This window comes from Lithobates pipiens, unplaced genomic scaffold, assembly GCF_037356315.1.
Source record: "Lithobates pipiens isolate NorthernLeopardFrog02 unplaced genomic scaffold, aLitPip1_a1.2 Scaffold_24, whole genome shotgun sequence".
NCBI lineage: Eukaryota > Metazoa > Chordata > Amphibia > Anura > Ranidae > Lithobates > Lithobates pipiens.
This window is the reverse complement of record NW_027507786.1, coordinates 9,440,410-9,453,604: the sequence shown is the minus strand read 5'-3', so window position 1 is coordinate 9,453,604 and position 13,195 is coordinate 9,440,410. Positions and strand designations below refer to the sequence as shown.

The following is a 13,195-nucleotide window of genomic DNA, read 5'->3' as shown; positions in this document are numbered from 1 at the left end:
CCCTATTCTTCAGGGCTCACATAAAAAAAAAAAAAAAAAAAAGTGTCCCATTCTTCAGGGCTCACATTTGAAAAATAATAGAGGATACAGAAAAAACAAAAACGACTTTTATTACTATATTATTATTTTTTTCTGTATACTTTTTTTCTGTATCCGTTTTCCCCCCTGAAATGTGTTGGTGGAAGCGTAAACGTAATTAATAAATTGCACACGTTTTTTGACTATTTTACACCTTTTACAAAATTATATTGATTACTGCCTTTTATTTTTATTATACTTATTATTATATTATTAATCACTAAAGGCATGAATCAATAAAATATTGTGGAAGGTGAAAAGTAATTCATAATTTGTACAGTTTTGTTGAATATTATCCATCTTTTACAATATTTTAAGTCCGTCCTTTATGATGACTATTCCCATCCTTTATGATTACTATAACTATTATTATATTATTAATCATTAAAAGGCATGAATCAATAAAATATTGTGGAAGGTGAAAAGTAGTTCATTAATTGAGCAGTTTTTTTTTGACTATTTTCCATCTTTTACAATATTTTATTGATTCTTGCCTTTTATTATAACTATTATTATTACTATATTATTAATCATTAAAGGCACGGATCAATAAAATATTGTGGAAAGTGGAAATTACTTAATAAACTGTACAATTTTATTGACTATTTTTTCACCTTTCGCAATATGTTATTGATTCTTGCCTTTTATGATTATTATTACTAAATTATTCATCAAGAAATGCATAAAATAATAAAGTGCTGTGGAAGGTGGAACTGTGCAATTTTATCAACTGCTTTGCACCTTCCACCAACATCTTTAGGGGGGGAAAAAAGGCCTCCCCATTCTTAAAGGTCAACATATAAAAGATAAGAGAGAAGACAGAGAAAAAAATATACTGTTATTATTATTATTATTTTTTTCTGTTTTCCCTATTATCTTTTATATGTTAGCCCTGAAGAATGGAGAGGCCTCATTCCCCCCCCCAAAAAAAATGTGATGGAAAGTAGTTGATACAACTGTACAATTTTTATTGACTACTTTTCACCTTTCGCAATATTATTATTTTTTTGATTCATGCCTTTTATAATTACTATTCTTATTACTATACTATTAATCATAAAAGGCATGAATCGATAAAACATTGTGGAAGGTGGAAAATAGTAAAATTGTCTTCTTTATCATCTTATATATATGTTTGCCCTGAAGAAGGGGAGGCCTTTTTTTTTTTTTTTTGGCCCCAAAAATGCATTGGCTTTTCTTAATCAATTTTTTTTAAATTATTACTGTATTATTAATCAGAAAAGGCATGGATCAATAAAATATTGTGGAAGGTGAAAAATAGTAAAATTGTCTTCGTTATCATCTTTTATACGTTTTGCCCTGAAGAAGGGGGGATTCTTTTTTTTTTTTTGCGCATTGGCTCTTCTTAATCAAAAAACATTTAATTATTACTATGTTATTAATCATAAAAGGCATGAATCAATAAAATATTGTGGAAGGTGGAAAATAGTAAAATCGTCTTCCTTATTATCTTATATATGTTTGCCCTGAAGAAGGGGAGAGGTCTCCCGCCCCCCCCCCCCCCCCCAAAAAAAAAAAACGCATTGGCTTTTCCTAACCAAAAAATATTTAATTATTACTGTATTATTAATCAGAGAAGGCATGATTCAATTAAATATTGTGGAAGGAGGGAAAATACTAAAATTGTCTTTTTTATCATTTGTTATATATTTTCCCTGAAGAAGGGGGGAGTCTTTTTTTTTTTTGCCCCACATTTAATTATTGTTATGTTATTAATCATAAAAGGCATGAATCAACAAAATATTGTGAAGGTTGGAAAATAGTAAAATCATCTTCCTTATTATCTTATATATGTTTGCCCTGAAGAAGGGGGGAAGCCCCCCCCCCAAAAAAAAACACATAGGCTTTTACTTTTCTAAAAAAAAAAAAATTATTACTGTATTATTAATCAGAGAAGGCAAGAATCAATAAAATATTGTGGAAGGTGGGAAAATAGTAAAATTGTCTTCTTTATCATCTTTTATAAGTTTGCTCTGAAGAAGGGGGGGGAGAGTCCTTTTTTTTTTTGCCCCAAAAATGCATGGGCTCTTCTTAATCAAAAAACATTTAAATATTACTATGTTATTAATCATAAAAGCCATGAATCAACAAAATATTGTGAAGGTTGGAAAATAGTAAAATCATCTTCCTTATTATCTTATATATGTTTGCCCTGAAGAAGGGGGGAAGCCTCCCCCCCCCCCCCAATAAAACACATAGGCTTTAACTAATCTAAAAAAAAAAAAAAATATTACTGTATTATTAATCAGAGAAGGCAAGAATCAACAAAATATTGTGAATGTTGTAAAATAGTAAAATCATCTTCCTTAATATCTTTTATACGTTTGCCCTGAAGAAGGAGGGAGTCCTTTTTTTATTTTTTTTGCCCCAAAAACGCATTGGCTTTTCCTAATCAAAAAATATTTAATTATTACTGTATTATTAATCAGAGAAGACATGCATCAATAAAATACCGTGGAAGGTGGAAAATAGTAAAAAAGGAGAGAGTCCTTTTTTTTTGCCCCAAAATCTTTTGGGGCAAAAAAAAAGATCTCCCTCCTTTTTCAGGGCAAACATATATAAGATAAAGACAATTTTACTATTTTCCACCTTCCACAATATTTTATTGATTTATGCTTTCTCTGATTAATAATACAGTAATATTTAAATATTTTTGGATTAGGAAATGCCAATGTGTTTTTTTTTTTGGGGGGGGGGGGGGGTGAAGGCCTTCCCACCTCTTCAGGGCAAACATATAAAAGATAATATAGAAGACACAATATTTTATTGTTTCTGATTAATAATACAGTTAAAAAAAATAAAAAATAAAAAAAAAATAATAATCTTTGAGCTATGTGACCATTTTCACAAGGTGCTAACCCTATCGTCAAAAACAAGTTCTGACAATTTATAGAGAGCTGCTTTTCATTTCTCAAAAAAATAAAAAAATAAAAAATAACAGGCAATTCTTTTTCTATAAAAAAAGTGAAATGTAGAGTTAAAAAAGACAAAAGGCATATCAGATGTACTAAACATAGAGAATATATATATATATATATATATATATATATATATATATATATATATATATATATATATATATATATATATATATAAATAAAATAAAAAAAATAAAAAATGATGCCAGCTAAAGAAACCTTCAACCTCCCTCCTTTGAAAATATCGGACCTTTATGATGGATTGCATAAATCAACAGTGAAAATTTCAGTAAAAAAGGCACATTATTATATATATATATATATATATATATATATATATTTTTTTTTTTTTTTTTTTTTAAGTGCATGACTTGGCAAAATAGAAAATAAAATACATATTCAGTCCATTTCTGCAATATACCTATACACCTCCCTCTCTCTTTTCCTCTCCACATATATATGTTGACTTTTTTTTCCCTTTTTCTGGACTAAAAAACACCTTCCACCTCTTCTCATTGCCATAATATAAGAGGTAGGACTTCTGTAATTCAGGACAGGAGAACGAGGACAACATTCATTTTGCATTGTCTGCCACTATGGGAGGTTAGGAGCTTACTAGACTCCTGATATTTTTTAATTCAAAAATATTCAAAAATACTGACAGATCCACAGTCACTTGAAACATTGGAAACGGTACATTTATTGCTGAGATGTACTGAATATGTTTTTTTTTTTTTTTTACCAGAAACTAAACATGTCCCCCCCCCCCCCCCCAGACATACACTTTGAGGTGTATTTATAAAAAATGAAATAAAATAAAAACTGCATGAAAATGTGTGTACATGTGGCAATGGAATGTTCTCAGGCTACATTCTCTGCAGAACAAATATTATAAAAAAAAAAAAGTGTGAAATGGCAAAATAATGCATTAAGGCCAGTAGATGGTGCTGAATATTTTGGGAAATAAGTAGGCTCCTCATCTCCATCTAGTGGCCATAATGCAGTATTTTCTCATTCAATCTACAGAATTTGCATGCAGTTTTAATAGATGGAAAGGTATCTATTTTTTATTTTTATTTGTTATAAATACCCCATTTTGGGTTTTTGGTAGGCTAAAACTGTAAATCACTTTGAGGTGTATTATAAAAAAAAAAAAAAAAGAAAAATAAAACTGCATGAAAATGCGATCTGTGTGCATGGGGCAATAAATGTACTGAGGCTATATTCTCTGCTGAACAAATGTTATTAATTAAAAAAAAAAAAAAAATGTGTGAAGGGGAAAATAATGCATTAAGGCCACTAGATGGTGCTGAATATTTTGGGAAATAAGTAGGCTCCTCATTGCCATCTAGTGGCCATAATGCCGCATTTTGTCCTCGCGCACACAGTTTTTTCAATGGATAACATTTTATATGCAGAATTGACCTGCAGTTTTAATAGATGGACAGCTAAGCATTTTTTTCCCAAATAAATACACCACTTTGAGTTCTTGGTAGGATAACCCTGTAAATCCCTTTGAGGTGTATTTATATAAAAAAAAAAAAACTACATGAAAATTTGTTCTGTGTGCATGGGGCAATCAAATGTCCTCAGGCTCTATTCTCTGCAGAATGAATGTTATTAAAAAAAAAAAAAAAAAAAAAAACAGCGTGAAGGGGAAAATATTGCATTAAGGCCACTAGATGGTGCTGAATATTTTGGGAAATAAGTAGGCTCCTCATTTTTTTTTTTTTTTTAAATAAATACACCTCTTTGAGTTATTGGTAGGCTAACCCTGTAAATCCCTTTGAGGTGTAGTTATGAAAAAAACAAAAACAGAAAAAAAAAAAAACTGCATGAAAATTTGATCTGTGTACATGGGGCAAAAACGTACCAAGGCTATATTCTCTGCAAAACTAATGTTATTAATTAAAAAAAAAAAAAAAAAACTGTGTGAAGGGGGAAAAAAATGCATTAAGGCCACTAGATGGTGCTGTAAATTTTGAAAAATAAGTAGGCTCCTCATCTCCATCTAGTGGCCATAATGCAGTATTTTTTTCCCTTAACGCACAGTTTTTTTTCAATAGATAACATTTGATCTGCAGAATTGACATGCAGTTTTAATAGACGGACGGCTATGCATATTTTTTTTTTTTTTTTTAATACACCTCTTTGAGTTTTTGGCAGGCTAAACCTGTAAATCAAAAACAATCATGACTGTGACTAAAAGCAGCAGCCAGAATTAGCGTGATTCAAGAGCGATTGCCGCCATCCTAACCATACAGATTAATAAATGATCCCTATACAGCGGGGTAACTTCGTTAGCCCTCGCTAAATTTGAAATGCTTTTTCTTTTTTCTTGCGAAGTCGCCTTATTTTTTTTTTTTTTTTATATACGACTCACAATATCAAGTTTCTTTGTACGATAGAAAATAAAAATAATACAAAAATGTTCCCTTTTTTTTTCTCCTTTTTCTCCAGCGGTAAGTGAACACCGCTAACAGGAATGAAGTATGGATGGATCATTATCTTTAGACGTGAATTCCGGAGGTCGAGTGCTTTTTTTTTACTCCAGACTCCGATACTTGGTGAAGAGATTGTACAAGACGCGGAGGGTGGATTTCAAGTCGCAGTTGACAATGTCTGCAGGTAGAACACAAAAGCCACGAGGTCAGAATTCAATTCAAAAGAAACATTAGCGGCGGCAACAACAACAACAACAACAACAACACAACCGACCTTCCGGCCTTGGCTTTGGTTTCTCCAGACCGCCATCTTGCATGAGCTCAAAGGAAAACGATACATTGAGGACCTGACAATAAGAAAATAATTTTTTGTTTTTTGTTATCCAAGAACAGTTTAAGGCAAAAAAAAATAATAATAATAATTAAACCCTCTACATTTAATTTGGTTTTCAGTCTAAAGTCCTAATGCCCAACCTGTGGCCCCAGGGCCACATGCAGCCCCCCACCCCCGTTGGTGTTTGAGGTGGGTGTGGCCCTTGGACACAGCAGTGAGGTGGGGGGGGGCATTGATTTTTAAATAAGAGTCTTTAATAAGAGTCATCTCTAGAAACTTAAAGCGGAATTTCAGTCATTTTTACATCTATTCGCCCCCCCCCCCCCCTTTCCCTTTTTTTTTTCTTCCCAATCCTCCGCTTCTCTGATTCCCTTCCCCTTGTGCAAGCTCTGTATTGAAACCCACATGATATTCATTTTCATTCTGTTTACAATTTTAGTCCTCTCCAAAACCACCCCCCCCGTGTCCGCCCCCAGGGGGAACACCCATTCCACTGATGTCTTAGTCTATGCCGTCTGTTGCCCTAGTGGGCCTCTATTGGTGAGTCATACTGGTTTTACTTAATACTCCAATATAAATAAGCCTTAGGCAACAACTTAGTTGTGTCCTTGACCGTTGTGCTATTATAATTTTGCATTATATCTTTTATAGATGTTTTGGTTGACGCCTCCTGAGGAAGCGGCATTGGCCTCGAAACTTGTTGAGGTTCACGTCTATGCCAACGTCATTGTGCCTCTACATATCTATGGGAATTGTATATTTAAAAAAAAAATTGAAATGTATTGTGATTATGATTTTTGTAACAATTGCTTTGATGTTTTTGCTGTCATCTATGTGTATTTCTTTGTATATTTTGTAATAAATGCTATGTTTACTAATGTTCTTTTGTGTAATCGGGTACCATGATAGTCTTATTCACCACTGGTGATTGAGGGCAATTTTTGGAGTAGCCCTTGTCCAATCCCTTTCCCTTTCCATCTATTAAATCTTCTGCCCTTTTTGATGTTTTAACTTTGAATAGTAAAACATTTTTTTTTCTGCCAGTAAATCCCTCATACAGCCCACTTCCTGTTTCTTGTCTGGTCATTAGCCTAGGCTTATGACATCATACACAGCTCTCTCTCTCACTCTGGTAGGAGTTTGCCAGGAAGGGGGTGGAGTCATAAGAGGGCCAATGAGAGCTGCAGAGCTGGAGGCGTGCCTCTGTGTAAATCCAGGAAGTGAACAGGCAACAGCTTCAGCTGCCCACACTTAAAATGGCTGCAGCCAGACTCAGTGGTGGGAGATTTCTGCAGCATATTTGGCAAGTACAGACTTGTGTCCCTGATGTTTGGCTTGTCTGACAATCCATTCCGGTTCCTGAACTCTGGCTATGTTTTGACTACGTTTGTTCTATTTACTTTTATTATTAAACAAGTGCGATTTAACGGTACTTCTGTCTCGGTCTTATTTCATGCTTTCTTTTGGTGGTATTTGATCACCTTTTTATTTTTTGTGCTATAAACAATTTTGAAAAAAATAAAAATAAACAATATATATATATATATATATATATATATATATATATATATGTATAATATATATTTTTTCAAAATTGTTTCTAGTGCAAAAAATAAAAAGGTGATCAAATACCACCAAAGTGTCACAATTTTGAAAAAAAGAAATAAAAATAATATATATATATATATATATATATATATATATATATATATATATATATATATATATATATATATATATTATATATATTTTTTTTTCCTCAAAATTGTTTCTAGTGCAACAAATAAAAAGGTGATCAAATACCACCAAAAGAAAAGAAAAGAAACACTATTAGAGAAAGAAAACAGTCCCTAAATCTATCCCATAGTCTGTAGATGCATTAACTTTTGCACAAACCGATCAATATACGCTTAGTGGGATTTTTAACAAAAGCATGTAGTTAAAAAAATAAATTAAAAAAAATTATATATGTATATATTGATCGGTTTGTGCAAAAGTTAATGCGTCTACAAACTATGGGATAGATTTAGGGACTTTTTCTTCCTCTAATAGTAATGGCGGCGATCAGCAATTTTTAGCGGGACTGCGACATTGCGGCAGACAAATTGAACACTAAGTGACACTTTTTTGGGAACCGGTGACACCAATACACTGATCTGTCCTAAAAAAAATTGCACTGACATGGTATAAATCACAAAGGGTTAAATGTGTTCCCTAGGGAGTGCTTTCTAACTGTAGGGGGGGAATGCATTGACTAAAGGAAAACAGAGATCCGTGTTCCTGGCTTAGCAGAAACAGGAGATCTCCATTTTCCTTTGTGGCAGAACAGCGGTCTGCCTTGTTTACATAGGCAGACCGCCGCTCTTCCTCTCTATGAACGATCGTGGCCGCCGGAGACCCCGCACAGCGGGGGTCTTCGGCGATCATTCGCAGAGAGGAAGAACGGTGGTCTGGCTATGTAAACCAGGCAGACCGCTGTTCTGGTGAACTGTTCACACACGCACGAGAGCCAAAGTCGAGACTCATGTACAGGTATGTGATTTTGCGCTAAAGGGCACGCCCTGCCGCAGTAAATGTACGTGTGGGGGGCGGTCCGTAAACGGTTAAGAAAAAGTTTTTAGGTTTCTTTAAATCCATCTCAAAATGACCTGTCAAGTTATACTTTCTAGTTACAAATATAAATGATAACTTTAATTCTTACATGCGTTCTGCAGAAAAAAACAAAGACAATGTAACTAATTTACATGAATGATATCAATTCTACTTTTGTATTAAACTATTGCAGGTTTCCAGCCAATGGTTACCTTCTGTTCAAAGCTGTCGGGAGTCAGAAAGAAATTGTAAAGGGGAACAAAGTATCCTTCCAGAAGACCCATCAACAGGACCAGATACACACCATCTGCAAACTGAGACCAACACAAACATATTGCAAAACAAATTTCCCAACTTCCAAATTTGTACACAGCTAAGGACAGGTGTATTTACAGAAAAACTCCCACCTGAAATAAAAAATAAAAAAAATCTTCCTAAATCCTCCAGGGGCCCCAGTGCACAGAACACTTGTCCCTGTTGAAATCTGTGCAGGGGTTCAGAAATAAATGTACATTTTTGCTTCAGTCAGTACTTTCTGTAGCTCCACCCCAGACAGAAGCCCAAATTATTGGCAATCCTTTTGGGAAAAGGGAGGGGCAGGGGGGCAGAAAGAGTACAGGTAACACTGAAGGCACAGACCCCTCTCTGTTTTATGTCCCTGCTCGCCATATAGCCCCTCCTCTTGGCCACTTTGTACTGGAGAAAAGCCTGAATCCGCAACCTCCCACAGCCGACCAGATAGTTGGAGAGGACTACAGTAGTAGCTGGCGACTTGTGTTGTGAATGAGAGCAGCTGGAGAGCAGTGCTGCCATTCGCTGCCATTAGACATGCCCACTGCTGAAAAAAGTATTTGTTTAGTCTTCTTTTCTTTTTTCGGGTCATTCGTTATGATCGAAATTTCTAAATTCATAAATCCGAAAATCCGGAAATTCAAAAATAAGAAAGAAAATCCAAAAATTCAAAAGAATTACTAACTAATAATAACTAACTATTAAAATTATAAGTATTGGAATTTACGTTCAAATTTGGCTGTTAGTCAACGTACCGAATACGAATCTATCTGAAGTTACGAATTATCCGAAATAACGAATGCCGTATCTAAACAAACTGAATGGAATGAATTAATAATAATAATAATAATAAAAAGTCTTCATTATTATTGTCATTTATTATTATTAACTCATTACTTTCCATTCGTTTAGATATGGCATTCATTATTTCGGATAATTCGTAACCTCGGATAAATTCGTATTCGTTTACTAAGAGCCAAATTTCAAATTAAATTTCAATACCTATCATTTAGTAGTTAGCAATAGTTAAGTTATTATTAGTTAGTTATTATTTCAGATGTTCAAATTTTAGGGTTTTCGCATTCTCAAATTTTCGAAAATTCAAATATTTGAATTTACAAATATTCTGAAAAATTTGTTAAACGGGTTTTCGTTAATTGGGATATTTCCAAATTAACGAATTTGTTGAAATTCGTTAAAAAACTAATTTGGAACGAAACGAATTGCACATGTCTAGGAAAAACCAAAGGGGGGCAGGTGATGTAAAGGGAGCGGGGGTGATGTGTGGTGGGGGGGGGGGGAATGCTGTGGGGGTGTGATGTGAAGAGTGCAGAGCACACTACTTTGTGTGTATGTGTGGGGTATATGTGATGTGAGGTGGGCCATGCTGTGGGGGGGGGGGGGTTGTAATGTGAAGGGTGGCAATGCTGTGTGTGTGTGTGGGCGGGGGGGGGGGGGTGTTGTGAAGAGGGGACGGGTGATGTGAAGGTGGGCAGTGCTGAGGGGGGGGGGGGGGTGATGTGAAGAGGGGACAGGTTATGCGAAGGTGGGCAGTGCTGAGGGGGGTGATGTGAAGAGGGGATGGGTGATGTGAAGGGTAGCATTGCTGTGTGTAGGGGGACGGGTGTTTTGAAGAGGGGTTGTGTGATGTGAAGGGGTGCAGTGCTGTGGGGGTGAGGGGAGGGTACAGGTGATTTAAAGGGGGCAGTGCTGTGGGGGGGGGGGGGTATTGTGAAGAGGGGATGGGTGATGTAAAGGGGGCAGTGCTGTGTGTGGGGGGGATGTAAAGTGTGGCAATGCTGTGTGTGTGTGTGTGGGAGGGGGGGGTGATGTGAAGAGGAGATGTGTGATGTGGATGATGGTAATACTATATATGTGTGTGTGGGGGGGGGGTATTGTGAAGAAGGAACGGGTGATGTGAAGGGGGGCAGCGCTGTGGGGGGTGGGGTGATGTGAAGGGGGCAGTGCTGTGGGGGGTGATGTGAAGAGGAGGCAGGTGATGTGAAGGTTGGCAATGCTGTATGTGTGTATGTGTGGGGGGGAGGTTTGTGAAGAGGGAAGGGGGCAGTGCTGTGGGGGGGGGGTGATGTAAAGGGGGGCAGTGCTGTGGGGGGTGATGTGAAGGGGGGCAGTGCTGTGGGGGGGTGATGTAAAGTGAAGGGGGCAGTGCTGTGGGGGGGGGTGAAGTGAAGGGGAGCAGTGCTGTGGGGGGTGATGTGAAGTGAAGGGGGCAGTGCTGTGGTGGGGTTGATGTGAAGGGGGCAGTGCTGTGGGGGGTGAAGTGAAAGGGAGCAGTGTTGTGAGGGGGTGATGTGAAGAGGGGCAGTGCTGTGGGGGGGGGGGGGTTGATGTGAAGGGGGGCTGTGCTGTGGGGGGGTGAAGTGAAGGGGGGGTGATGTGAAGGGGGGCAGTGCTGTGGGGAGTGATGTGAAGAGGAGGCAGGTGATATGAAGGGGGCAGTGCTGTGTGTGTGTGTGTGTGTGGGGGGGGGGGTGTTGAGAAGAGGGTACAGGTGATGTGAAGGGGGCAGTGCTGTGTGGTGGAGGGGGGGTGTGGTGATGTGAAGGGAGGCAAGGGACAGTACCCTGGGTTGGGGGGTGGGGTGATGATATGAATAGATGGTTGAGGACTCTGAATAAAGGCGATTCAGTAGACTACTGTGAAGGGGGGTGACTGTGACTAAGAACACTGAAGTAAGGACGGGGGGCGGGGGGGGGGGGCTGTAAAGGGAAGGATCTGAGTCTTCCCATAAACATGCGATTCGGACCTCTGTTGGAAGAAAATTTTACTGATCAGACCTCCATAAACTTTAATTTAATACCCCTGAACTAGACCAATATATTATCTCACCTGTGTCTCCAGCTCCGTCACTTCCAGGTTCAGCTTATTTAGGTGTTTGTTAACAAACGTGATCAAAGTCTGCAACGCAGATTAAAAACATACAGTAAATACTTGGTGTCCGAGCGATAGTTTGAGAAAATGAGCAGAATCCACTTCGAATGGAAAACAAAATGGTTTGGGTTCAGTTTTACGATAACTGATTTTATTTATTTGATGCATTTTTTTATTTTGTTATCCTGGCGTGATATCGGTGGGTTTGAGGTTGCTTTCTAATGTTTTCTTATTACTAGTTTGGATGCTGTTTACATTTTTATAACGATGGACGATATACAATCTTTGTTTTATCAATAAATATTTAACACATGACAAAGGATTCCCAGAGTTCCATGGGTTAGTTTAGTACTGTGTATCTAATGCCATTTTTTTATTTCTCTTTGTTTTGCATAAAGAAGGGAAGGGTTTTAAACCCCTGTCCCTTTTTTATGAGGAGGTTTTCCCGCACTTTCTCATTCAATAATTTTATTGATTTTTCCACAAAGGAGATGAACAACTGGAAAGCCCACGCAAGAGCTAAAACATATGTAGAAAACAGAGGTCAACACAGAAGTAACACATGGATCAAGACTCCCAAGGGGAAGAGTGTTCAAGGTTTGCATCAGAGTTGGGGGTCTGCAGGCCAAGTGGGCTCCCCCAAGGGGTTGAAGGGTTCTTTTCAGTGGTAAAAATAAGTTTAGAGTAGGAGAACAAAAAGAAAGCAAAAGGGATGAGAGGGAAAAAGGAGGAGGGAAAAAGTAAAGAAGGGTGTCAGGTCACCTTGGGGCCAGGTGACAGATGCACACCGCAGGGATTAGGAGTGCACTGCAAGGTTGTGGACCCTACGGCTGACTGCTGCGGATGGGGGTCAAGGTGATAGGAAGGCAGGGCTGCCAGAACACCAAGATGGATCCCACCGGGGTTAGAGCGTAAGATTCCCTGGGGAGCGGAGTCTAAGAGCCAGCAGGTGTTCACCAGAGCCTCGAGTGGTGAGGATGGACTTGGCTGCAACTGGCTCCAGGTCGCGACCCCCAGGGTCCCCCAGCCTCACACCCACAGTAGGCAACAGGAGGATAGGGATGGTGAGGGACAAAGCCAAGGTCGGGGCCACAAGCAGACAGGAAAAGTCGGGGACACGCCAAAAGGTCAGGATCACAGGCAAACAGGGATAGTCAAGGATACGCCAAAGTCGGTAACGGAAAACAATAGAAGAGCACACGGCAGGTAACAGGAAGCTAACACACAAAGGTTGATCAGCAGGGTTGGCCTGCAGTGCACAGGTTAATATAGAGTTCTCTGATAGGAGCTAGGGTGGAGCCATGCCAGAGGATGGATTATAAAAGCAGACAGGCGAGGGTCGGCTGGTCTCTAGAAATGAACACATGGAGACAGGTAAGCAGACCAACTCTATTGCATAACCATGACAAAGGGTTTATAAAGAGTTCCTGTCCAAACATAAGGCTAGAAATATGATAGACTTGCAAGGTGTAAAGAAGGTAATTAAGCCATGGTACCCATATTTTTCAAAAATTTGGGTTGGGAGTAAGCCCTTGTACACACGGTTGGACATTCCGATGGAAAATGTCCGATCGGACCGTGTTGTCGGATAATCCGACAGTGTGTGGGCTCCATCGGACTATTTG

The 13,195-nt window shown here is 38.0% G+C and overlaps 1 protein-coding gene across 1 annotated transcript in view; it reads right to left on the bottom strand.

The window, feature by feature from the left end:
- Nucleotides 1-3,800: 3,800 nt before the first annotated feature.
- PARVA (parvin alpha) overlaps nucleotides 3,801-13,195 on the bottom strand; it is a 49,027-nt gene continuing 39,632 nt past the window's right edge. Inside the window, exons 9-12 of the mRNA XM_077453590.1 lie at nucleotides 11,529-11,597; nucleotides 8,600-8,701; nucleotides 5,736-5,808; nucleotides 3,801-5,639 (exon numbers count right to left, since the gene is read on the bottom strand). Of these exons, the coding sequence (XP_077309716.1) occupies nucleotides 5,563-5,639; nucleotides 5,736-5,808; nucleotides 8,600-8,701; nucleotides 11,529-11,597 (321 nt within the window). The 3' untranslated portion in view covers nucleotides 3,801-5,562. The remainder of the gene's footprint in view (nucleotides 5,640-5,735; nucleotides 5,809-8,599; nucleotides 8,702-11,528; nucleotides 11,598-13,195) is intronic.